The sequence below is a fragment of the Ambystoma mexicanum genome, chromosome 1p, assembly GCF_040938575.1.
Source record: "Ambystoma mexicanum isolate Mex_15411 chromosome 1p, UKY_AmexF1_1, whole genome shotgun sequence".
Classification (NCBI taxonomy): domain Eukaryota; kingdom Metazoa; phylum Chordata; class Amphibia; order Caudata; family Ambystomatidae; genus Ambystoma; species Ambystoma mexicanum.
Genome location: NC_090921.1, coordinates 1,278,438,310 through 1,278,462,574, shown reverse-complemented (window position 1 = coordinate 1,278,462,574; position 24,265 = coordinate 1,278,438,310). Strand labels below are relative to the sequence as shown.

The 24,265-nt window shown below is 48.2% G+C and overlaps 1 protein-coding gene across 4 annotated transcripts in view; it reads right to left on the bottom strand.

Annotated features, from left to right (window-relative positions):
• Positions 1-24,265, bottom strand: part of LOC138452892 (voltage-gated potassium channel KCNC1-like) — a 1,227,882-nt gene that overhangs the window by 934,938 nt on the left and 268,679 nt on the right. For all 4 annotated transcript variants that reach the window (XR_011260324.1, XM_069605242.1, XM_069605241.1 and 1 more), the window contains exon 2: positions 21,282-22,502. Coding sequence is in view for 3 of the 4 variants with exons in the window: in XM_069605242.1 (XP_069461343.1) it covers positions 21,282-21,878 (597 nt within the window). In the remaining variant the exon portion in view is untranslated. The remainder of the gene's footprint in view (positions 1-21,281; positions 22,503-24,265) is intronic.

Here is a 24,265-nt window from a genome sequence, read left to right as displayed (position 1 = left end):
CGGCAGCCCACAACCACCATTACGAAAAGGACTAAGTTGCGTGCATGTGGATCCAGCAGTTATGCGAAGCACAACGATCAGCACCAGAAACGTATTCAGGGCAGGACTGCGGATCAGCACCAGTGACAGAGCCTGTGACACAGCTAATTAGGCGTCATCAAGAGCTTGCAGCATGCATAGATCATCCCGAGAGACCGAAACTGAAATACTCCAAGAGATCAGCACGATGGACAGAGCCCGCGTGGCATTAAAAGTTCTGCACCAGGAGCACAGATTGCAGAACACAAAGATCCTCACAAGACACAGTGCAAGGAAAGGGAATCGACTCGTGTTCCTTTCTGAAATGGAGCCCAATTACAGGGGAGCCCACGAAGAGGGTACATAAGGCAAGGGAAGCCAGCAGCGTGCAACCCCGACATACGGGCAGCACTGGTATAAAGGATGCACAAGTATAAAGGGTGCTTCGTTGTAGGGCAGACGAGACAGGGAATACTAGGGTTTGCAATCACGACCTATTTCCAAGGCCTTTCGAGGACCGTGTCTTGGAGCGGAAGTCTGTTAGTGTGCCGGATCAGCTGTTCCCACCCTTCCCAGTGCTCAAGAGCGAACTTTCGACCTTGGACAGAAGTGCTCTACTCCGGTTTTGCTTTTTATTTCGCTTTGCATTTCAAGCATATAGAGAGAAACGGTGGCAAAAGGACCCGCTGGTGTTTTCCTTTATCAGCAGCACATTTAAAAAATAAACTAAGTAGTGGATGGTAGAAGACACAGCAGTAAGTGGTACATTAGGAGTTGCATCTCCCCTAAGAAGCGCTAATGGCGAGTCACTGTGCGTAAAACAACGGCCTCGAGAACCTTTAACAAGTACTTGTGCCGACTAGAGCGCAGAACAAATGTTGTCAAGTGCTAAATTGCAGACTGGGCTAAAACCCTGGCTTCACTACTGAACCAAAGTGTGTGATCCTGCCTGGACAAGTCATTTAACCTCACTGTGCCGTTGATGCCTACATTATGAGTCCCTAGGTGTCGTTCAGATTGCAGTGTGTATTATTAAAATAAAAGCCTAACTCTTGGTGTTCTAGACTAGTTAATGCACTGATTGTATACTAGCTCCTTTTCCACCTAGCACTGCGCCCCATAAAATACTGTTGAGTTCCACAAATAATTCAGTCCAATTGTTAATCCAGTTGCCACATAGTCACAGACATAGCAATTCACGTCAAGCCGTACACCGTTCCCTCTGTGGTTTCTGTAATGTAAACACATAAGTCATTTTTGCTAATAATTGTACAGTGGCTTAACTTATAACTATTTGCATGCAATGTGATGCTCCTTTGCTAATGTCTGTTCAGATTACAAACGGTCAAAAAGTCAGTCATCCCACAGCTCTGCACTAGGCACTATATAAATATCAAGTAACATTACCTAAAATAGTGTAGCAATGACAAATCCAACAATTATGGCTTTTTAATGGTTAGGTTATGCTCTGTTAAAGGTTCTTATACTAAAATGGGTTCATTGTTGCAGTTTATTTAGTAATCAAGGAATATGGGCCTCAGTACCAGTTTGGTGGTAACGGCAATTCCGACTTTATTTGCAAAATATCGTGGGAATTAATGTCCACTGGATTCAGGGTTTGGAGAAATACCTCTGGGGATATTCCAATGTAATATCACAGGAGGTAAAGTCCGTTGCCAGATTTTCAGCAAAGTATGCTATTTCTACCTTCAGCTAAAAGGTGGCGGTAATACATGGCACCAAATAATATGCATTGTTTTACTGTGCGCTTCCCTTCAGTAGAGTAAAAAAAATATTTGGAGCATGATGAATAATATTAATAATAATAATAAAAAAGAAAGGGTGTAAAAAGGTGTGCACCCACTAGCCATTGCTATATGTGATGCATAACAAGTCAGTATTGGCCCTTTTCTGCAATAAAACAAATGTACAATGGTAGAAAGGATAATGTACAGTAGCGTCCTGAACCACTACTGTACATTATCCAATTTCACGTTCAAGGTGGGAATAGGAAGAGATTAAAAATACATACACTTTCAGGTTACCACTAGCGGAGAAGATATTTCTGCAACACCTCTGCAGGCAATCCAGAAAAATCACCTCTGCCAGTGGTAAGGTATGAATAGGGTGACTAGTAGAAAAACCACTGGCAGAGGTGGTATTTATGGGCAACAGTATTTCTGCCAAATGTCCACCTAAATCACATTTCTAGTCGCTGTTGCTTGTTATTGATTAACCATTTTCACTGTCTTTTATGGTTGCTTCGCTTCAGATTGAGAGAAAAATGAACGAGAAATTAAGATTATGTAGCAGAAATAAACTCCTTTGAGCCAGAGAGAACTAGGAGATTGTGCACTATTTAGACAATGACCATATTCATGAGATAATGAAAAGAAATAATTTCTACTGTGTTCTCTCTTTTCAATACTTGTAGGCACTTTTATTCAAAATTACCATAGCCAGTTTTTGTTTATGTTGCTTTGATTTTGTAATGTTGGGGCAGGCTTTGCAGTATGAGTGGGAACATTTTGGTATTTCGCTCTGGGCGCTAAAGTATCCAGAAACTACACTGGACCTTGCACAGGCTGCTGGCAGTTGCAGGGTCCTGGATATTCCTTACTGCCAGGACGGGGAGGCTTCTGTCAATTGAAAGCCTATGACGCGGAGGCCGAAGGGGCTGTAGGTGCCAAAGCGTAGCATGGCGAGTCGCACCTCCTTCAGCGGAAGGGAGATGGCACAGAAGTAGGGGGTCACCAAGATAGGGACCCCCGGGAAGGAGAAATAGGGCAATAAACGGTGGCCTTATAAGTAGTGACTGCACAGGGGGAGCGGTCTCTTTACACGGCGATCAAGCAGTGCCAAAACGGACCTCCTAAAGGACGGTAAAGCGGACCAAGAGTAAATTGCCCCCTGTTAGCCTTGCACGGCGGGGGGCAGGAAGGTCAAATAGGAGGTGTAACCCGTGGTCGTCAGCTTCCAGCCTGGGCTGTTGGAAAGGAAAGCATAACAGCACTCCCCGCAGCCCATCACCAGCGGCTGCCAATGTGTTTCGCCTAGAGCGGAAGGCGCAAGGAGGTTCAGGGAGTGAGGCCTAAGAATGCGGGAAAAAGAATGGAGAAGGTGAAAAGAGTGCTGACTATAAATAAAGAGATACAAGAAAAAGGGGGGTTCTGATGAGAGAGAAGAATGAACAGAAAGGTGTTGCCGATCGTCTGGGGTTATTAAAGTTATTAAAGATATTATTGTTTTGGTTTGAATTTATGGTGTGAAATGTGTAAGAATAAACTGCGGCCTTGTTGTGCCACAATAATAAGAGCTGGTCTGGCCTCAGTTATTTAGCCAAAGTGGGCTACAGTGGGATTGTATGTAGCTTGCCGGGTGAGGGGGGGGGGGGAGTACCTGACTGCATATGTTTAGGGGGATGACAGGGGGTGGGCAATGATTTTAATGAGCAAATTATGAGTAGCAGAATGGCCGAGGAGATGTGAGTGTCAGGGAGAGGCTGAGTATGATACGCACAATTGGTACAGAACAGGAACGTAAGAAGGGGTCTGAGAAGTAATTGGAAGAAAGTCTGGATGAGGTCCACAATGCCTAGAGAAAGACTGATAAAGGACATAAGATGGGTCTATGGAGAGTCTTTGGAAGAGTTGGGCCGATCTCTCATATGTATTTGATTCCACTATATCTGGGTTCCTCTACTAAGCCACACCTGCTGGTCACATCTATGGTATTACCCACATTTTTCAAACACAATTGTTCGAATGCACAATTGACCGAATTACAAGGGTCCGAATTGACCTTTGCACAATTGAAACCGCATTGGGTGGGGAGTTGCGGGGGTTTCCCCGCATATATGTAACAATTGACCTTCAAAATTCAGTCAGTTGTGCAAAGGTCAATTGTCATTTGAACAATTGTGACTAGAACAATTTGTATACAACCCACATCTATAGCTAACCATTCCTATATCTTGGCTTCCCTATAACAGTTCTAATCTTCTTGCACCCCAAAATTGCATTCACCTATACCTGAGCTACCCTGTAGGCTTGGTCACACCAATGCTCATGCTCCCCTATACCTGGGCTGCTCTAAACCGAGAATTGCCTACATCCTAAACCCACGGTTTCCATATTAGTGGTTCTCGCTACACAAAGTGTTACCAGACACTGACTTCCAAATACCTGGGCTTCAATGGGTTTCCCTATGAATGGGGTCTGCCTACACAGGGCCTTCCAGTCTAAATGTGGTGAGCCTACTGTGTGATGTGGCAGCACAGTGAGGAGAGTGGGGGATCCACCCATTGGCATACCGAGCAGGGGGAAGGGGAGGCAAGCGGCCGCCCCACAGGTTCTTTTGAGAGCCAAACCGTGACATTTGTCAGTGGGACACCTCTAACGTTTGGCACCTCAATGAGCTTGCCCAACGGGAAAGGTGTCCCGCTCGCAGGACAATGTGTGCTGAGCCATTCCTGCTCAGCATGCTCGTTGTCCTGGCAGCAAGACAACTTACTCTTTCCGAACAGGAGAGGTGTCCCGCTGCCAAGACAATGTCCCAAGGAGCTCCGGGCATCAGAGGGGCTCTCGGGTTGCTCTGTGTTAACACAGCACTTCAATGTGAGCCATTAGGCACTGATGGGATTGAGGAGGAACTATTAGCTGGGACTTGTGTCCTTTTAGAAATGGGAATGGGAAGGAGTGATCAGAAGTGAGAAGGTTGCATAATGCTGCATGCTTTATGAAATAATGACTATGGCTTCAAAACCCAAGGGTGATTTGTTACGCTACGATTAATCTGCATGATGCTATTGTGACTTTGAATGCGGGTATGGGGAGAATAAAACTAAAGCCATAATCCTATTGCTCAACATATTTCTATGACAATGTATATAGTGTATAGCTAGTTTACTATGAAACGCTAGTTTATTATGTAATGTGGTTTGCTTCCAGGGGATTGCTATAAATACAGTATTATTTAAGCACATGAAATGCAAAGCAAAACCTTAATACATATCTATCTCAACTAAACCTGGGAAGATGTGCTCAGTTGTTTAATTTGTCCACATCCAGGTTTCACCATTTAACCAAAATGTGTGATCCTGGGCAAATCATTTAATCACATTGTGACTAATCAACTTCTGGGGCACCGGTGGTCCAGGGATGAATATCGGTTTCTAAACCATCAATCAGCCCCACACCTCTAGTACACCAGAAGGTATCTGAACAGATTGGAACACAAATAAATTATAAATCTCTTTGTTCAATTTTTGTTAACGTGGACGGAATGGCAGGCTTATCTCTGCAAGGTCGTGGATTGTTAGTTAGTTGCAACACAGAGAAAATACAATTACTACCTAATGATAAAAGGGACTTTCCAGTCAAGGTTGCATACAAATATCTACTTTATTATTATTTCAACAGACAGTTTTAGCACACTACTAAATACAACCCACTCTGTAAAGGAACACAGAGGACAGACATTTCACGAAGGAAAGGAATGCATTCTGGATACTCACAGGAGGGTAGTCAGTAAAGCAATCAGTCTTAACTGTTAAAGGTTATTTGGTTTCAGCACCAAGGGAGCAAAGGGTCGTAAATGTCACTAGAGGACTTCGGAGAAGGACCAGGGGGACAGAACCACAATGTACCTGGTGCTTGAGATTGTCTTGATGCGCGACAGCGTCAAGTCGGTTCCAGGACGTTTTGCAGCTTCTGCGACAGAGTTCAAGATAGGAGACAGCTGCAAGTAACAGGCGGCAGGCTGTTCGGCAAGCTAGGTTGCACAGACTGCTGCAGGCTGGCCTACATGGCGGCGCAGGGTCAAGAATCGTTGTCTCTGACCTGGTTGGCGGTGCCGGAACGCTGGTCGAGGCGTTTCGGGCGGCTTTAGTGACTGCAGAGTGACAACACTCGGTGGTGCAGGTGGTTGCGGTTTGAGGGCTCGACTGCCTCGAAAATGTCCTTAAAAGATGGACGCTGATTGATGCTTGTGTGCCACTCTTCCTACCTTCTCCGCAAGGCTCTTGGTGCCCTTTCAAGGTGGACGGCCCAAAGCTGAGGAGAGTGTTTGCAGGCAACAGCCTTGTCCTTTGTTCAGAGACTCTCTGGCACTTCCCACCTAGGAAGTTTGCTGGCAGAACCTAGCAGGGCATTCTGTGTGTTGGCTGGATACCGGTTCTGGAGCTGATGGATGAGTCCTCTGAGTCTGCTATCTCCCTCTGTTCCCTGGGAGATGTTTAGGGGCCGGATCTTACTTCCTTCTTGGAATTCTTGGCCTTCCTTCACTGGCAGAAGCTGTAAGGTAGACTGTACCTTCAGCCAGGGTCCAATGCTGAGTTCTTCTTTCCTGCTTCTGGTGAAGCCTTCAAATGATCTGTAAGTGAGGTGATCAGCCCTTTTTTTAAAGCCAAATGGGCCCCAATGATTGATGCAGGCTAAGCCTACCTTAAGGAACCAATTTGGGGTCCCCACCAACAATCTTCTGTTATGCACAAGGTCAAGACCAGAGTGCTTTGCAACAGGAAAGGTAACAGGTAACAAGATGTACTCCTAAATCCCACCCATCTTCCTATCTGTTGTAGATCAAAGTGTCTCTCTGGTTAACTGAGCCCTCTGTGGCTCTTGATCAAAGAGCAGGTCTCCCTTGAAGTTTGAGGTGAGAACAGACTTCTGTCTCCCTCAAATCACATACTTCATCCCTCTGAAAGGGAGTAGGCCTACTGTAAACAGTTGTCCAGACATTGCATTCACTGCCCTTCGTACAGGGGGGTGGGAACTAGCTTCAAGTTGACACATTGCATATCAAAGAGGTGTTAGCCCTACCTTCCTGTTGTACGTTCTGCGAACAAGCCCCTTTCGGAGGCTTGCTTCGATGCTTTGATGTACCCGCGGCTTTCACATTCCAGCCGAACATGACAGGGTAGAACAGTGCCTGTAAACTGTGTCCTGCATTTCGTGCGGTGAGCAGGGAAAATGTGTGTGGAATGGCCTCACACATTGTTGGAGATTGATCTCCCATCATTCATTTTAATGTATTTATTTTTTAAATCAACAAGCCCAGGCGAGCTCACACTCCCCGAGCCCACACTCCCTGTGCAGATGGTCAAATTTCTCACACACACTGGGCCTCATTACAAATATTGCGGAATGCGTTTAACGGCGCTGGTAATGGTGCCGACGCCGTTAAACGCATTCCGCAATATTACAAGGTTCCAGAGCGGGTCCCGCGAGGGGACCAGGGAGCTAACAACGGGCCGGTCGTAATCGGGCCGTTGTTAGCTCCCGCACCCATTCCCATTGAGCCCTATACGGGCTCAAATGGCAATGGGGAAGGTCCGGGCCCGGGTTCCCTGAGGGAGGAATTACCGGGCCCTCCAAACTCAGAATGGCCCGGTAATTCCCCATTCAGGGAACCCGGACCTGGACATGGTTTTGGTGGCAGCCATGCCCTTACTAAGGGCATGGCTGCCCCCAAAGTCGTAATGAGGCCCTCTGTGTCTTATCTGCAGCTCTGTAAGTGATTAACTGCACAGGCTGTGTTAATATATCATGCTGTTATTTTAAAAACGCCTCATGACTATAGAGTTGCTCCATGCATAATAATAGTGCAATTTACATATTTAGCACCACAAAGTTATTTGCCACTTGGCTTACTTATGGCAAGATATTCTAAAGTCACTTCAATGGTGCCTCCAAGTATCAAAGACTGAAGATGCTCCTTGCGAGGTCCTTTTCTGTGAAGTCACTTATGTTGGTGCAATCCATATGCAAATTAGGAGGTTTGCATGTATTTTGCCCCAGAGCGCCTGGACAGCGTTGTAATATAGGAGTTTCCTGTATCTGCAATGGTACTGCCTTTTTTTGTTATGTGTTAAAATCATCTGCCACTAATTTTACCAAAAAAAGTATATTGGGGCAGAGGTAAGCAGTTTGGGGGCACGAATGAGTCCTGCATTTCGGGGGGTGGGGGGAGTAGCAGGACTTTGTTCGTGGCTCGCTATACCACCCCACCCGACCCTCCCCACCCCCCACGCTTGCAATGCTGGATAATCCCTTGGATCCACCCATATGTTCCACTCTACTAAAGCGTGAAATTGGGTCCACTAGTTTCTGGCCTGCACACAAAAAAGACCAAACTTTGCCGAATGCAGCGCTTCGAGACGATAGTATGACATGCATTATGAACACTCATCAAATTGATGTTTGCTCTCATCCTCCCAACTCCTCCCCCGGCCCCCAACCCCTAGGCCTCTGCCGTGGAGTAGTGCGGCGGGTGGACTGCGGACCCTGGACCCTTCTGTTTCACTGGCGATTAGCTTTCCCTGCATTAACACTCCTCCACCCTCGCCCCCATTGTTCTTGAGCTCTGCCTCAATGCAGAGGGTGCAGCGATATGCTGCGCTTTGGGTTGAGTCCCTTTCCCTGGATGTGTCAGCTCTCTATGACCCCCCTCCCACCCTCGCATCCCCCCCCCCCCCATGCTGCCCTTGGAGGGTTGCTCGTGCTGCCGAGCACTGAATGAGGTGACGGTGGTGCAGTGAACTGCTGCTCTTGGAGGGAGGGGGTCTATCCCCTCCCCCTATCTGAGGGATCTTTATTGGACCCCCCACCCTCGGGGCTGCTACTCATACAGCCGGGCAAGGGCTGAAGGGAATACGGTGGGGGCTGCAGGGCTGGCAGTGCAGGACAGCTGCTTTCCTCCGCACTGCAGTCAGCCCGCCTCCTCCTCCTCCAGCAGCACCTTGGACAGCTCCGGGCTCAGAATGTGCACAGTCGCTGCTCCCCGCCCTGTCCCCAACCGCCTGCAGCAAAACGAACGGCTACCATGCAGTCCCTGCCCGATCATGGGGGTTAAGGCTGTATCTGTGGGGGTGGGTGGTGGTTGTTAGCTGCCTCGGACCGTTAGTGGGTGTTATGGGGGTGGTGATCGGGAGTATGAAGGAGAGAAGGGAGCTTACTGCCTCCTTCTGTTTTGGTGGAGTGGGAGCGCGGAGGGAGAGGTGGTGATGTGACCAAAGAGCCTCATGTTAGAGGATGGCTTCAGAACATCACCTTTAACATAAAACACTGCTTTGTAGTCCGGGCTGTTCATCGGTTTATTAATGTAAAGAGAGGGCGGGGATGTGGGGGTCGAGTCGAGGAGTGCTGGCCTGCTGTGTAAATCTGTAAACCTGAACACATTCGCCAGCAGCACTCACCCTCTCACAGCGAGTGAGCCCCGTCTCCCGTTAGAGCCCAATTCTCCTTCACTCCCGGTCACACAATTCTCAAGTCTTCCCAAATGTTGACTCTTTTTTTCTTTGTGTTATTTGATCGATGTAAATATTCCCCTTTTTCTCCACCATCTTTCGCTTTTCTTGCATTCCTTAGACTCTTCGTTCTGGCTTCTCTCTGCCTTCCCTCTTTATCTGCTCTATCCTTTCTGCCCATCTCAACCTCTTCCTCCAATACCCCCGCCTTTTTCCCCTCCTCTCTCCGCCTCCTTTCTCCCCATCTTCTCCGTCTCTTTCTGCACCTGCTTCTTTCCATTCCCCATCCTCCCCGTTTCCCCATCTCTACCTTTTATGTACCATTGTGCCTCCCATCCCCCCACCCAACTCGTGCTTCCCCACCTTCCCCAATGCTCAGGCGAGTGCGTTGGTAGGGGAAAACCCGAGTGGTGACCCCCATATTTCCACCCCCTCACACAGGCACGTGCGCGCTCTTCATTAAAGCAGAACATCCCGCAATCGGGCTGCTGAGGGAGATTGCGCCCCCTTCAAGGACTGCTCGTGGCGTCGCCCGAGAACGAAGGCGAGGGGGTAGGCGGTGATGGGGCTCCCGATTCCACTGAGGCCTACCGTGAAATCCCATGTCGCAGAGGAGGCACGGGGACTACAAAGGTGAGAAGCAGCCTCCTTCTTCCGCAGCGGTCTCTAGGACCATTTGATTTTCAGCATACATCTGAAGGACATTTCTCATACCAGCAACCTCCACCCGAACCCCCCGCGCCCTATATATATATATATATATATATATATATATATATATATATATATATATATATATATATATATATATATATATATATATATGTATATAATATATATATATATATATATATATATATATATATATATATAAACACACACAAACACTCACTCCCTCTCTCTCTTTCTCTCTCTCTCTCTCTCTCTCTGCACTGACGTGCACAAGGAAGATCATTCACCCTGAGCGGCGAAGCCCCACGAGCCCATTGTCCCGCTATTCCTTCTGTATCCTGCAGCCCGTTATCCCAGAGGCATACATCCTTCATTATTAATTTCCATTTCAACACACCATGCATTCAAAGACTAACGCAACTCACGTGGCTATAGCCACCCAGACCCCGTACGGTATGCCACAGGCACACCCTGATTTGCTTCCGTTGTGTACTAGGTTTTTATGCATCCCGTTGCTTTTGTGAATACAGTGAACCACGTGTTGGGGTGATTCTTATTCACCAGCGCGTTTGAGAGGTTTTTATGCACCTTGTGTAGGATACGATATGAGGTGGCATTTACAATGCGCCTGTGCACAAGTGTTTCTAGGCGCGACAAGAAAAGGAGGGGGAAACAGAGGGAGGACAAAATAACGATCTTACTAGGCCTTGTGTAAGGACTTTATTAAACTACGCTATGGAGGTGGCACCCCCCCTACGTTTGGAGGTAGGGCACATGCACTATATGCTTGTGGGGTTATGCAGTCGAATTTGAAGGTCTTTCATGGTAAGTAAAATATTGGTGTGATTCAGGAGATGGCTACAGCTAAGCCAATCCCCACAGCACATAGTGTGCATAACATTAAATCAGTGCAAACCAGCACATACAGATGACAAATAAACTATAGGATGATGCACCCATAAACTCCAGACAAGTGCAGACACATGAGGCACACCAGAAAGGTCTCCCATTAACTCCAGGTCACTCCTCCCCAACAACATGAACAGAGAAGAACAGTTTGAAGGCTGCGGAAAAGCACAGGTGCCCCTCATGGACTACCAAATTGGCAATCCATATCCGTGCAAACACATGTCGGCATAGATCCTCATATAATCAACATAAGACAATGAAGATTGCCTACATCTGAGATACTGTTACTATATCAGCTTAGACCTAAATATCTGGGCTCCACAGTCACCGGCAGTAATTAAAATGACAACATATCCTCTAATACAGAGCAGTAGAGGCACAAGTTGGAAGAAAGCCCAAGTAGGGTTAGGAAGCCCTCCCGTACCAACACTGTTGACCTCACTATGCAAAAAGTAGGGGTAGCTTAAATCACTCATGCACCCAACAAGAGGAGCTGCATACAGATGGGTAGATAGGATCGAGGGAACCCCGCATGCCCTCACACTAATGCATCTTCTATGTAAAGCTGATCAGAATGGACAATTAATTCGACAATCACAAAGATACCTCAACCTGTCCTTGCTGACACAACTGGTCACAATAAAGTACCTGATGGCAGGAATAGTGCACAGAGAAGAGTACCCATGTATAAGAGCATGAGATGGCAGAAGGACCAAAACAAACCCTGATGGAAGCGCTTTATTGGCACAGGATGTGCCATGAGGGGAGAGCTTCATTAACATAGGGAATGGAACAATAACTCACAAGTACTATGTCCTACCAGAGAATTTCTGCCACAAACAGTGGGGTCACAGAGCCCACAGGGTATGCAGTATGTGAGGGAAGTTTGTCATCAGCCGAACACCCACAGCTCACATGGAGGATGAGCTCAAAGTACCAAGAAACCACGTTCGGAACCAGCCTCAAAAGGTTGGAGGGGGTTGAAAGACAGTTTTAAAAGATGGTCATGCGTAGGCCATTAACCCATTGGGCTGTCCGCTGGCCCCTCCTCCTCTGGTCCCAGGAGACTGAATGCTATTATGCCTTCCGTTAGCCTGTTCGATGCCTCTTTCAAACCAATTGAGAAGCTCTTTAATTTCAAATGTAGATGGTAATCATTGAAGGCGAGTAACATCTAAAAGCTGAGAAGAGCAGTTAAGTCTTTGGTTTCATCATAGGGGGTTGAACGGATATTGCCTGTTCAGTCTTTTGACCTCTACCACGGCACGTTTTCTGCTGCCACGTTAGTGATTGTTTAAACGTAAATACTCTGCTTCCCCAGGTGGGACATTTTACAGGCTCGTGCTGTAACACCACTTTGCCATTGCACGACAGAGCCTTCTGCATGCAACCTCCTCAATTCGGGAGGTCTTAAGCCCTCACAACCCAGGGGTTGGCACCGCTAGTGTAAGGAACATCTCCGTTTCGGGCCTGTTACTCTTGTCTTTTGGTCTCCTGCATCCCCATTCTAGCTCACCTCAGAATTTAGACCTGCTCCTTACCAGCCAACCTTTCCCCCTTTCCCTTCTGCTCACTCACTGACCCCCTCCCTCTTGCGCTGCACCCTTCCTTCAATGTCTTCACTTGCCCATTTCATCTACTCTCCATCATGCACACTAATTTAGCCGCATTTCTCTTTGTATTCACTCTTCTCCTTCCCTTCTCGTCTCGTGCAGCCTTCAACCACAACTGGTTCTAGCCTCTTCCTCACTCAGCTCCCTCCCCAATCCCTCCTCTCCCCTTGCACCATAATCCCCCAAACCTGACGCACACTTTCTCCCAGGATCTGCAACCTTATCTATCATCTTCGCCCAATGCACAACATCTGCTCCTTTCCCCCATTGCCTATCACTCCCTCGCTTAGCATCTAGAATGCAGAATCCCTCTTCAAGTATTCTTACATCAACCACCACTTCAACTCATATCACCCCCAACTTTCACTTCTTGCTACCGAAAAAGAAAAATGCAGCTCCCCTCATCACTCTACTACAGTAGTGGCTCCCACTCTGATGCTGCTACCGTATGCCACTCTCTCGACCTGTTGGAAAGGGTGGTGGAGTGGGGTTCCATATCAAAAAGGCTCTGTCCACTGTCCCCTGTCACCCTCTGACATTACTTCTTCCTCTTTTGGTTATTCAGCTTCTCCACCCCACTTCTCTCGCTGTTCTAGCTGTCTACTGAACCACTGGTCCTCAACTCCTCCGTCCCTGACCGTTACCTTCTCAATGAGTTACATCTCACTGACATCCCATTAAAAATGCTGGAGTGCTTTAACCTTTGAATTCCCTCTGCAGCCATCTCCTTTAACTTCACTCACCCCTACCCGACCACTCAATCTACCCTCCATGGCCAGCCTAACCTCTTTGATGGGAACTCTCTTGTCGTTCTCTCCACTTCACTCTATTCCACGGACCTCTCCATTGACCCCCTGGAACTGATCCCTCCATTGTTCACTTTAACATTGCAGTCCTCCCACCCACTACTAATGCTCCCTCGCATTCATTGAGTAAGAGGAAATTCAAGCAGGACCATCTTGCCCCTTACCTTGGCGATGTGAGGAACTCTCGCCTGTCTCTCTCCTATATTCATTTCTCTTCCATTGACCATGCTTTTTCTGACTTTCACCATGCACATATGCCTCCCTTTGACCAACACTAATCCTGCACATACATTCACTCCTTTATGTCTCCAGCCTCAGCCCTGGAACACTTCTGAGATCCAGACCCTCAAAAAAAGATGTGTTCTGAGCTACAACACTGGTGTAAGTCATGGACCTCTACTCTAATTTCAGCCTGCAAAAAAATCCATTGATGCCCTCACCTCTACACTAGACTCTGCTAAATCCTCCTGCTTTACAAATCTAATCTCCCCCCTTTGCAATCACCCCTGCAAGGATTGCTCACACCTTCCAGGCCAGTAACCATTACTGCCTAACTCTATGCTAGCGACTTTGCTCACTAATATTCCTCTAAAATCTGTAAAATGTGTGACACTCTCACCGCCCACTTTCCTTTCCCTCTTCCACTCTCCTTCTCTTCAACACCACTCACCCTACACCTTCTATTCTCAACTACTTCTTGCCTACCTCTCGTACGGAAATAGCACCCATCCTTTGCTGCGGCAAACCATACAGTGCTCCAATAGACCGGTTTGCTCCTCGAACAGTCAAAGGGCCTCATTACACAGATGGCGGTAAGGGTTTAAAGGTACCGGTAAGGGTACCAGTGCTGGTAAACCCTTACCGCCTTACTACGAGGTCCCTTTGTGGGACCCTACCGTAACGGCTGGTTTTACCAGCCGTTAAGGACGGGACCCGCAAAGGGACCATGGAGGTAATTACGGTACCGTAATTTGCGGTACCGTAATTACCACCTTCCCCATTCCCATTGAGCCCTATGGGGGCAAGAATGGGAATGGGGAAGTGCCATGGTGAATGGGGAATTACCGCCCCCACACACCTTGGAATAGGGCAGTAATTCCGCCATTCACCATGGCTGACTCGGTAAAATACCGGCGGCAACCATGGAGCTAATAGCGCCATGGTTACCGCCGTCCGTGTAATGAGGCCCAAAGACTTACTATTAAATCACCTGCCCTTACCTCACTGACCTCCTCAGCTCTTCTCACGCCGCAGGACTCCTCTCCACCGCCTTCAAATCTGCGACTGTACTACCCCCCTTTTGAAGAAACCCTCTGCAGGCCCAAAAATCACAGGAAAAACTATCACACAGTTTCCCTCCTTTTCCATTATTCAAGGGTCCTAGAGCGGGGGTCTTCAACCAGATCACTAAGTACCTTAAAGATAAATGACATTGGAGATCGACTTCAATCTGGCTTGCGGAGGAAACACTGCATTGGGACTGCACTCATGCATGTACTGAACTTTCTCAACACTCCATACGCTCATCTATACTCGTGCTTTTGTACTTCTATTCTACTTTTGACACTGTTGACCACTCCTCTCTCCTCATCACTCTCCTGGACACTGGCTTTCTAAAATCTACTCTCGCCTGGATTGGCTACCTGGTAGTTCCCTCTGTTAAAATCTTAAGAAATTTACAAACTTCTGACCTGACCCCTTTTCCTGTCGTCGTTCCCCGAGGATCAGACCTTGGCTCTCTGCGCTTAACCCTCTATACATAGTCCTAGGAAGACTTATCTCGTAATTTCGCTTTCACTTTCACCTATTTGCTGAGAACACTCAAATCTTTTTCTCCTTTCCCCCTACACACTAGCCATCTTGGAACAAATTACCAACTGTCTCATTGCAATCCATCACTGGCTTGCCGTGCACTGCCTCATGTTGAACTCTTCAGAAATGGAAGTAATATTTCTTCTGGTTTCTAACGTCATCCCTACTTTCCCCCAACTATTTTATTTCTACCTGACCTTTTTGCTCCCTCACTTGAGATTCGTAACCTTGGGGTACTCTTTGATCGTAACCTCTGACTGCAACAATTCATCACTAATACCACCTCTGCTTCTCGTAGTAACCTTCTCAACATTGAGAACGTGTGTCCATGCACTACTCACCACTCAATGAAAACTTGAATCTCCATCTGTATGCACAGCACACTAAGCTACTGTTTTTCGTACTCCTTTGACTTCCCCCTGCTCCTTCCTCCATCTAGAGTCTTTAAAAAGTCCTCAACTTCAGTGCACACACTCTCTGTAACCTATCCAGATACACCCCATTTCTAACTATCAACATAATGCTAGTTGGCTCTCTATGCCTAATCATTCGATTTTCAAGTTCCTTCTCCAAGTCTACAAATGTATCAAAGGTCTTGCTCCTCAGTACCTGGCTGACCCTATCTCTATTTAATCACCATCGTGTTCCATCTGCTCCGCCTCTGCACTCAACCCCAGTCTACCATGACATCCTCTAGCTCCTGCTGTTTCTCCCTACTTGCCCCACTCCACTGAAACAAACTGTCTAGTACAATCAAAGACACCCTGACTGTGGAACTCTTCCAAGCTCAGCTTAAACTTCAGCTACTCGCCCCCTCCCCCAACCGCCACCTTTGCCCCCACAACTCTCTCCAGTACCGTGTAATAATGTAATGTATATTTATACAGTACTCCTCTTTAGTCTGAATCACTTGCACCCCGTGGTTAATGTTGCATTTGTAAGTTACTTGATGTTTTTTTTGTTTGTTTATACCTAGTATAGTTCCCCACTTTTCACACCCTTCTAAACTGGCTCACCACTTGTTCTCATCTTTGTGCTACTATACAGTCACCCTTCCAAGGCATGCCTCTAGCATCTGTACATGTGTTATTGTAAGCCAGTTCGGTCTGAGTCTGAAATCCTTGTTCTTCAAATAAATACAAATGCAAATGGTTGCCAATTGTGAAGATACAGGTTGATCTGAGCCAACACCTGTTAAATTACAATATACCTTCCTCAGGGATCCTTTCGCATTATTTATATTGATCGTCCCTGAATCGGATGGGTAAGCAGTGAGGCTTTCAAATTCACAGAATGTTGGAGGCTGCATGCAACATACATCATGAGATCGGATCTTTGTTATGCTAGGTAACCAAGTTAACAGCGGGCAAGACAGCTTCACTGTCGTAGTGTGCTCACAGTTTATAAACAGTAGGCCAATGAGTGGATAGCCTCGCTGTCGCAGGCAAGTGGAGCCACAGTCCACATAGAGAATATTCCATAAGATGACAGCCTCACTGTCACAGGAGGCCATGGCACAGCTTACATACAATATGCAATATGTCAAGAAAGTTTTACTGTCACATGAAGTGGAGTGATAGATCACATGCTGTTACAGGAAGGGGAGTCAGGGTTCACATATAGTGTCCAATACATTGGAGAGGTTCTCTGGCACAGCTAGTAGCCCAAAGCTCACACTGAAGCATGGAAAATAATATGCACATTGCTTTGAACAGGTACAGGAAAAACCGAGGACTCCCAGCATGCACCATGAGAGGAGAGCCACCCACCACACATTAAGAGCAACTGACCTGCATAGTAAGATAAAGCGCACGCCGCTCAGATATAGACTGGACCTACATACAGCTCACATGTGGTTTTCACAAAGAAATGAGTGCTTCAGAAACGACCCACAACTCAGCTAAACCCTGCCACTCTTCAAAAACGATTAAGCTGCGACAGCAGAATATCTGCTCTAGCATATAACATTAAATGCACTTTTTCAGCAGAGGAAGAAAAAGGCAGGTAAAGAGCAGTGATTGACCAATATGCCCTCAAACCGAGCTGCACTGACACGCGTGGGGTGTGAGTCAAGGGGTGAGTCGCACTATGAAGTGTGGGGTGCGGGTTAAGAGGTGAATCGCACTATGACGTGAGGGTCAAGGGGTGAGTCGCACTATGAAATACAGAAGAAATCCTGCATAGACACAGGAAGAGCAGAACTCTGGTGTATGGACCTTCAGGGGTGAGCTGCACAGGCACATCCAGATAAACCAGCACTGAAATATGCCCATGGACCTTCAACGCTCAGATGATATGATATGATAAGGCATTTGTAACGCGCCTATACACAAGTGTTTCAAGGCGCGACGAGGCAGGGGGGGAACAAGGGGAGACAGACAACGATCTTACTAGACCAGGTGTCATTCAGATCGCGCAAGTGCAAGGGTAGAGGGGAAGGGAAAAGTGCATGGGGGAAAGGGAGAGGGGAAAGTGCAGTACAGGGTTATTAGCATACAGCATACAGGATAAATAACAAGGGCCAGCTGGTGGCAAGTGCGAGCTAAGTGCAGACAAGTGCTGGGAAGGGGGGCTGTATGGATACAGACACAGTCCCGTAGTGCAGATGCAGAGACCTAGGCAAAGGGGTTGAACTTTGCACGATGGTTCTTCAATGTTGATTTGCATAGGCAGAGAACTCAAGGCAGAAAAATGTCCCATAGATAGTCAGCGCTCAGCCACATAGTCACAGGCAAATAACCGTGGGGTGACATACGTCGATAGACCTTCCAAGCTAAAATGCCTAGACACCGTCAAAGAGCCCAGACCTCTACTATGTACCTGGCCCTTCATCCAGCGGCTGATTAAGGACACAGGGCTGAAATATGCCACACAGTCTTTCAATGCTGATCTATATAGACATAGGCAGATACCCCAGGCCTGAACTGTGTGTCATTTGCATTCCACGCCGAGGTGTACCAAGACAGGCAGAGGACCCATAGCAGAAATATGTCCCATAAAGCTTCATAGAAACAAAAGGTTGTGATCTTGACTATGCGCCATTGCCCTTCAGTAATGAGCTGCATGGGCTTGACAGTGAAATGCAGAGATAAACCATACACAGTGGAACGGTACATGTGTGCTGGACACACAGCCAGAGAAATCAAAGGTGTGATTCCCTCTTGCCTCCCTCATGTTCCCAGCAGCCTCAGGCACCATCACAGATGCATGTCGCAAACCCCAAGCTAGAGCTACATATAATAAAACATTTAGACCTACGCTTATTTACATCATACACAATGAAACGATGCATAGTCACAGGCCAAGAACACCCAGCTCGAGGAGACGATGAACTATGGAGAAAAAAAACGCAGAGGCACTAATAAAGTACTCCCCATATGAGATACAGTATGCACCCTCGAGAAAAATACTTATACGTATTCGTGGGTAGAGGTCACACAATATATGATCTAAAAGGAAACGCTGCATAGACATTGACAGGGGTCCCAGAACTGAGATAAAATAATCGCGGTTAAGGAAAGCTGAAAAGAGAGATAGGGCCCTTGGGCTCTAGCAGCATGCACGAACAAAGGAAATATGTGAATTAAGTGGTGTGCAACGTATAGATTGCACACATTTAGCGCAAAGAAATGTTCAATTGACTGCGACACTAGAAAAATAGCTGAGATTTGGCACATGTGCAATGAAACTATCTGCATACAGACAGACACCCACTGGTTCAAGCACCCTATGCACAATGAAGGAGCACTGTACGGTAGGAGGCAGGGGCATCACATATAACCTGCGCACCTGCCAAGACAAACTGCACACAAAGTGGGGAAGAAAGTGCAGCTCCACTGTGGACTATGAAAAAAGCTGAATAACCACATGTAAGTAACACAAAGACCGCATGCTATGCAATATCCACCATGAAAGGAAATCCGAATAAGCAGAAGCAGAAGATGCATAACAAAACAACGTGGCTCTTGCAACAATACCTGCCGGAGAACCAACCCCCTCCCCCCTCCCTCCCTCCCTCCACCAACAGTACTGCACTACTGTATGCCAAAACCAATGCTGGCACCACCCTGCTATAAAGTGCTCCGCTGAACTCGAGCTATGCTCGTGCTATAAGCAACCCGATAAATAAAATAAAAATAGCTCAAATTTAGTTTGCAGCATGAAGTCGTTGCACCGTAGACACGGGGAAAGCGTATCCTATAGGTGACACGCATCTAATGGGCTTTCGAGGGAGAGCTGCACAGGTACTGCTGCAGGACCCACGCCTGAGATATACTGCGTGTATATTTAAAGGTAAATTGTATACTGTGGATACTGGTACAGGCCCTTGATAAGAGACAGCCGCATAAACCTTCAAAGGAGAGCTGCATTCATACTATACAAGAACACGGACCTGAGATACAGTATGCAGCAGGAAAGCTGAGCTGCACGGGCAAGCGGGGGGGGGGGGCGAGGAGGGGAAGGAGGGGGGCTTAATCTGAGATAGCCGCATGCAGCATGAAAGTAGAGCTGCACAAATCCCACTGAAGGCACGACTGCTCACATGAGCCATGCACCACAACAGAGCTGCAGAGGTACTGCCCGAGGACCATCTTGCTCACATAACCCATACATCACACATGGGAGCTGTAGAGATACTGCAAAAATACGTACATATCACATACCATAAGCAGCACCCATTGCTCATATATTGCACAAAGGAACTGCCTCGTTACTGCCAGAAGACACGCTGTTGGCGTATCCCACACACTCCAAGAGAGCTGCGCAGATCCCGAAAGAGGACCTACAGCTCACATGCCATATAGACCATAAGAGAGCTGCAGAGTTAATTCCAGAGGACGCACAGCTCACATACACCCATGCACCACAAAAGAGCTGCACACATCCTCCTACAGGACCTCCCATACCATATGTATCCTAATAAAGCGGCAGTTCCCGTCAGAGATCGCACGGTTTACATACCCGTATGGACTACAAGAGAGCTGCCGTAACCTCCAAGCGAACCTACAGGTCACATACCAAATGCACTATAAAAGAGATGCGGAGTTGGGGTAAGTGCACGACCTGCTCAAACACCGGTGTGAACCATAAGAGAGCTGCACAGATCCTGCTAGAAGGCTTACAGCCCACATAGCACATGCAACATAAGTGAGTTGCAGAGTTACTGTACGAGGATGCACTGCTCGTACACCTCCATGCACCTAACAGAGCTACACAGATCCTGCTAAAGCACCTCCAAATCACATACCGTATGCACCATAAAGGAGCTGCAGAGAACGCACAGCTCACATGCCAAAGCACCATAATCGCCGCATAGATGCTGATGGAGGACCTACAGCTCACATACCCAGGGCTAACTACATCATACGAGCTGCACATATATTGCTAGGGGATCCACCACAGCCCACACACGCAGCCACTGCAAAAGAACTGCATTGTCATTGGCAGAGGACCTTGATGCGAGATGTACCCTATGCAGCATCGAAAGCGAGTGGCTTAGACACCTAGACGGCGTTAGAGCATCAGACATTAGGATTCATTCCCCAGAAAAGCAGGTGGCTCGACAGGGGCAAAATGCCACTGCTTGTGTGTGCGGTGGGTACTCAAAAGCTTGATGAGATATGCATGCCATTCACACCCCCTTCTGTCGGGGCCACACACGGGCCATCTCTTGCTCTCAGGTAGCTTTCAATCCTCTCCTCTCCCCGCAGGAAGCCGGGCATTCTTGGTTCAGATTATGCCTATGCATCTTCAAACTCGTGCTATGAGATATATCCCAGTTATGACCATCTAGACTCGGTAGGGAAGGGTGACAAGTAGACAGACAGAAGGCAATGGCCTGGGGTAAAGCATATTGCTGACCCGGGGGTGAAATGCACAGCAAACAGTGCTGGTCTGATGCCTACTCTATGCACAGACCTCCAGCTACCTGCTCAAGCGGGGAGGTGCATATATGCAGCCCATGGTATGTGATGTACAGCATGCATTACCCTTCAGCTACTCCAAAATGCACATACAGAGGTGCAACCTGCCTCATGCACACCCTCCACATGCTCCAGCGAGTAGGTACTTAGAGGACATCAGTGGCATAAGCATGCAACCTCCCCGAGGGAGGGAGGTCTTGGGGAGGGGGTCAAATGCGCAGACAGTAAAGGTCGCTGACATGCGATCCTCCCCATGCACCCTAAACCCAGGGGCACTTACCCGGGCTGCTTTGGATGAGTAGGGGTCCTCAAAGAGGGCCCAGACCTTGGGCTGGAGCCGCTTCCACCAGCCCAGCTTGCGGCCATCCTCCTGCAGGCAGAGGCGCTTGAGGTCGCCGTCCTCCTCCTCCTCGGGCTCGGGCGCCTCGAAGCTGTCCAGGGCCTCCTCGGCGTCGCGGTGCTGGCGGTAGTTCATCCAGCAGCACGCCTCCACGTCCGTCTCGTCGATGCCCCAGAAGGCCAGCTCTTCCTCGTAGAGCGGGCCGCACACATCGGCCGGGCAGTGCAGCTTGCCCGTGCGGTAGTAGTTGAGCACATAGGCAAAGACAGAGGGGTGCCGGTCGAAGAAGAACTCGTCGGACTTGGGGTCATAATCGAAGTTGCTGTGCGCGTCGGGCTCGGTGAGCCACGAGAGCCGCGTGCCCGGCAGCGTCTTGAGGGTGCTGCGGTAGGTCTCATGCCGCACACCCCCCACATTGATGACAATCTTGTCGTTGTCCTCGTTGCGGCCCATATCTCCTTTCACACATGACTTGGAGCCCGGTTTGCTGCCAGACTTGCGCCCACGGAAGGAGGAAACGCAGACTGAGCTGATCATAGGGGCGCCCGGTGCCTGCACCACCAACCGGGTTTTTTTTTTTTGGCACCGCCTCCTTTTTCCTTTTTTTCCTTCTGGGCCCTCCTCCTCCTTTACTATTTTTTTGCCTCTTTCTCTCCTTTTCCTCCTCTCGTTTCTCCACCCCCCGCCCCCCTGAAAAAAAAATCCGCAAAGCTCAGATCGCGTTTCCAGAGGGAAAGGGGGGCGCGGGCGGAGGGGGGGCACATCGAATCAGGTGCGCTCAAGCTGGAGGAGGCGTCAATCCTTGGTGAAGAGAGTGTTCCTGACCCCCGCCTCCTTCATGAACGCACACACACACTGCTCCAAGCCCCCCTCTCACAGTGCCAGTGACACCCCCGGCAAAAAATACGCGTAAAGGGGGACTTAGAGGGGTGAATACTGCGGGAAGGATCCGGCTCTGATGGGGTAGGAGGTGGATGCTTCTTCCTATGTTTTCCTTTAAAAAAGCGAATTAAAATTGTTGTTTGTACAGAATGAATCTCTCCCTCTGTGCGGTTTCTGAAGCTGTTTCTGTAGATGGAGCTGGTGCAGGACGAAGACGAAGAGAGGACCCCACAACACAGACGTCGCCTTGGAAGGACCTCCTGCCCTGCAGAGTCGCCTCTGGAAAAAGGAACAAAATCCAAGGTCAGTAATAGCAGCGTATTCCCTTTCCTGTCCCCTCTTCGTATCGCTTTTTGCGCCCCTGCTTGCTTTCACTCTTCCCACTACTGTACACATGCTTTCTCTGACAGCCACCGCTCCCCACTCTGTATTTTGTGTTAGACCCGTCATCGCTAATTTCGAATAATGTGTGCATTAGCAGTTATGTCTTGGCTACACGCAGGTCTCCTTATGCCCGCCCGTGTCCCTAGATGTATTTAACTCACACATTCATGTTTCCCGATTCACTTCTTTTAATGTGATAATTGTACGGTGGGTGTCTCTTCCAACAATCCACTGCCAGATGGAGTCGGTGCCAACACACTGCACGCCAAGCGCGGGGCAGCCAACTCTGACGGGACTTAAAAAATAATGGCACAGATTCTGGCAAGGGGCTCTGGTGTACGAGGTACGCTCTGTACAGCATTTGTCACCTGTTCCTTAAGCGGCTGCGTAGCTAATGTATCCGACAAATCCTATACAACTCTTGGAACTCACACATACCCATCAATGGATACATATTCTATTGCCCTTGTATCCTTCATAACCCATGTATTCCCCCCTTATATCGCCCGCTCCTTCCCCTGTGATTATTATATAGCCTGTTTCCTTCAACACGTGTACCCGCTGAATGTTCGCTAACCCTTGTATCCTGTACTCTGAATCCCATGTACTGTCAGGGGCCAGCAGGATTTTCTGGACCCATTCTATCAACTTTTCCAATGCCCCCTCACTTGAACCTGCGGTACCCATGTCCCAGCTGTGACATCATGTACCTGATGTACCGATGTACCGTATCCCGTACGCCTCATCTACACTTTATAAAACCAGTAGCTCGCTTCGTCCATGTATTCTCTGTACCCCTTTATTACCCATACCCGATGTATTGTATGCCGCTATTTTCCTGTTACCTGCACCCCTTTAATCCACTGTACTCTGCCTCTATATACTCTTAAAGTAGTTAATATGACGCAACCTCTAACGACCACCACCCCCCGGACACAGACCTAGCTGTGTGTGTTACATTCGACATTTGGTACAGATCCCGAAACCCCATCGCCACGTAGCCCCTACCATGTGACCCCTCCCCTGCCTGTGCATACCTTTATGTCTTTATGCACTCTGAGTGTTACTAGAGCGCCCGCTCCTTCTCCCGCGCACACAATCCTAGCCTTATCTCTGGCGCAGGACCCCCGTGCGCCCTATGGGCCTGATTTAAAAAGTGTTTTATAATGGCGCAAACCAATTTAAGAACGCTTTGCGAGTCCGGCCCTATCTCCTTTGCAACGCTTTCCCCTCCCTGGTGTATCCCTGTATTGTATTTGGTGCATCACCACCACCACGCGTACTTGCTTAGCCTATTGCGCAGCCCCTCTCCTACATACAATGCCCTTATTTCTGCGCCGCTCTACCACCCCAAATTACATAGCTCTAATTTAGCCACTCGCCCCCAAGTACTTCCCAACATGCGTCGACGGTCGGATCTCTCACTCATGTATGAGACTATGGGGCAGCCTCCCATCTTCGGACCCCTGTACACTGCCTCTGGGGCATGTACATCTGGTTATAACCATACTCATAGCGACGCTTGTTTCACTTTGTCTCCCGAGTGCTTTATTTCTAATGCCGCCACATAATCTGGTGCAGCCCCTCTCAGCTGAGCGATCCCACCTCGGAGCACAGTGTCTGCTGCACTCGATCCTCAATGCCAGTGCCCCCCACCC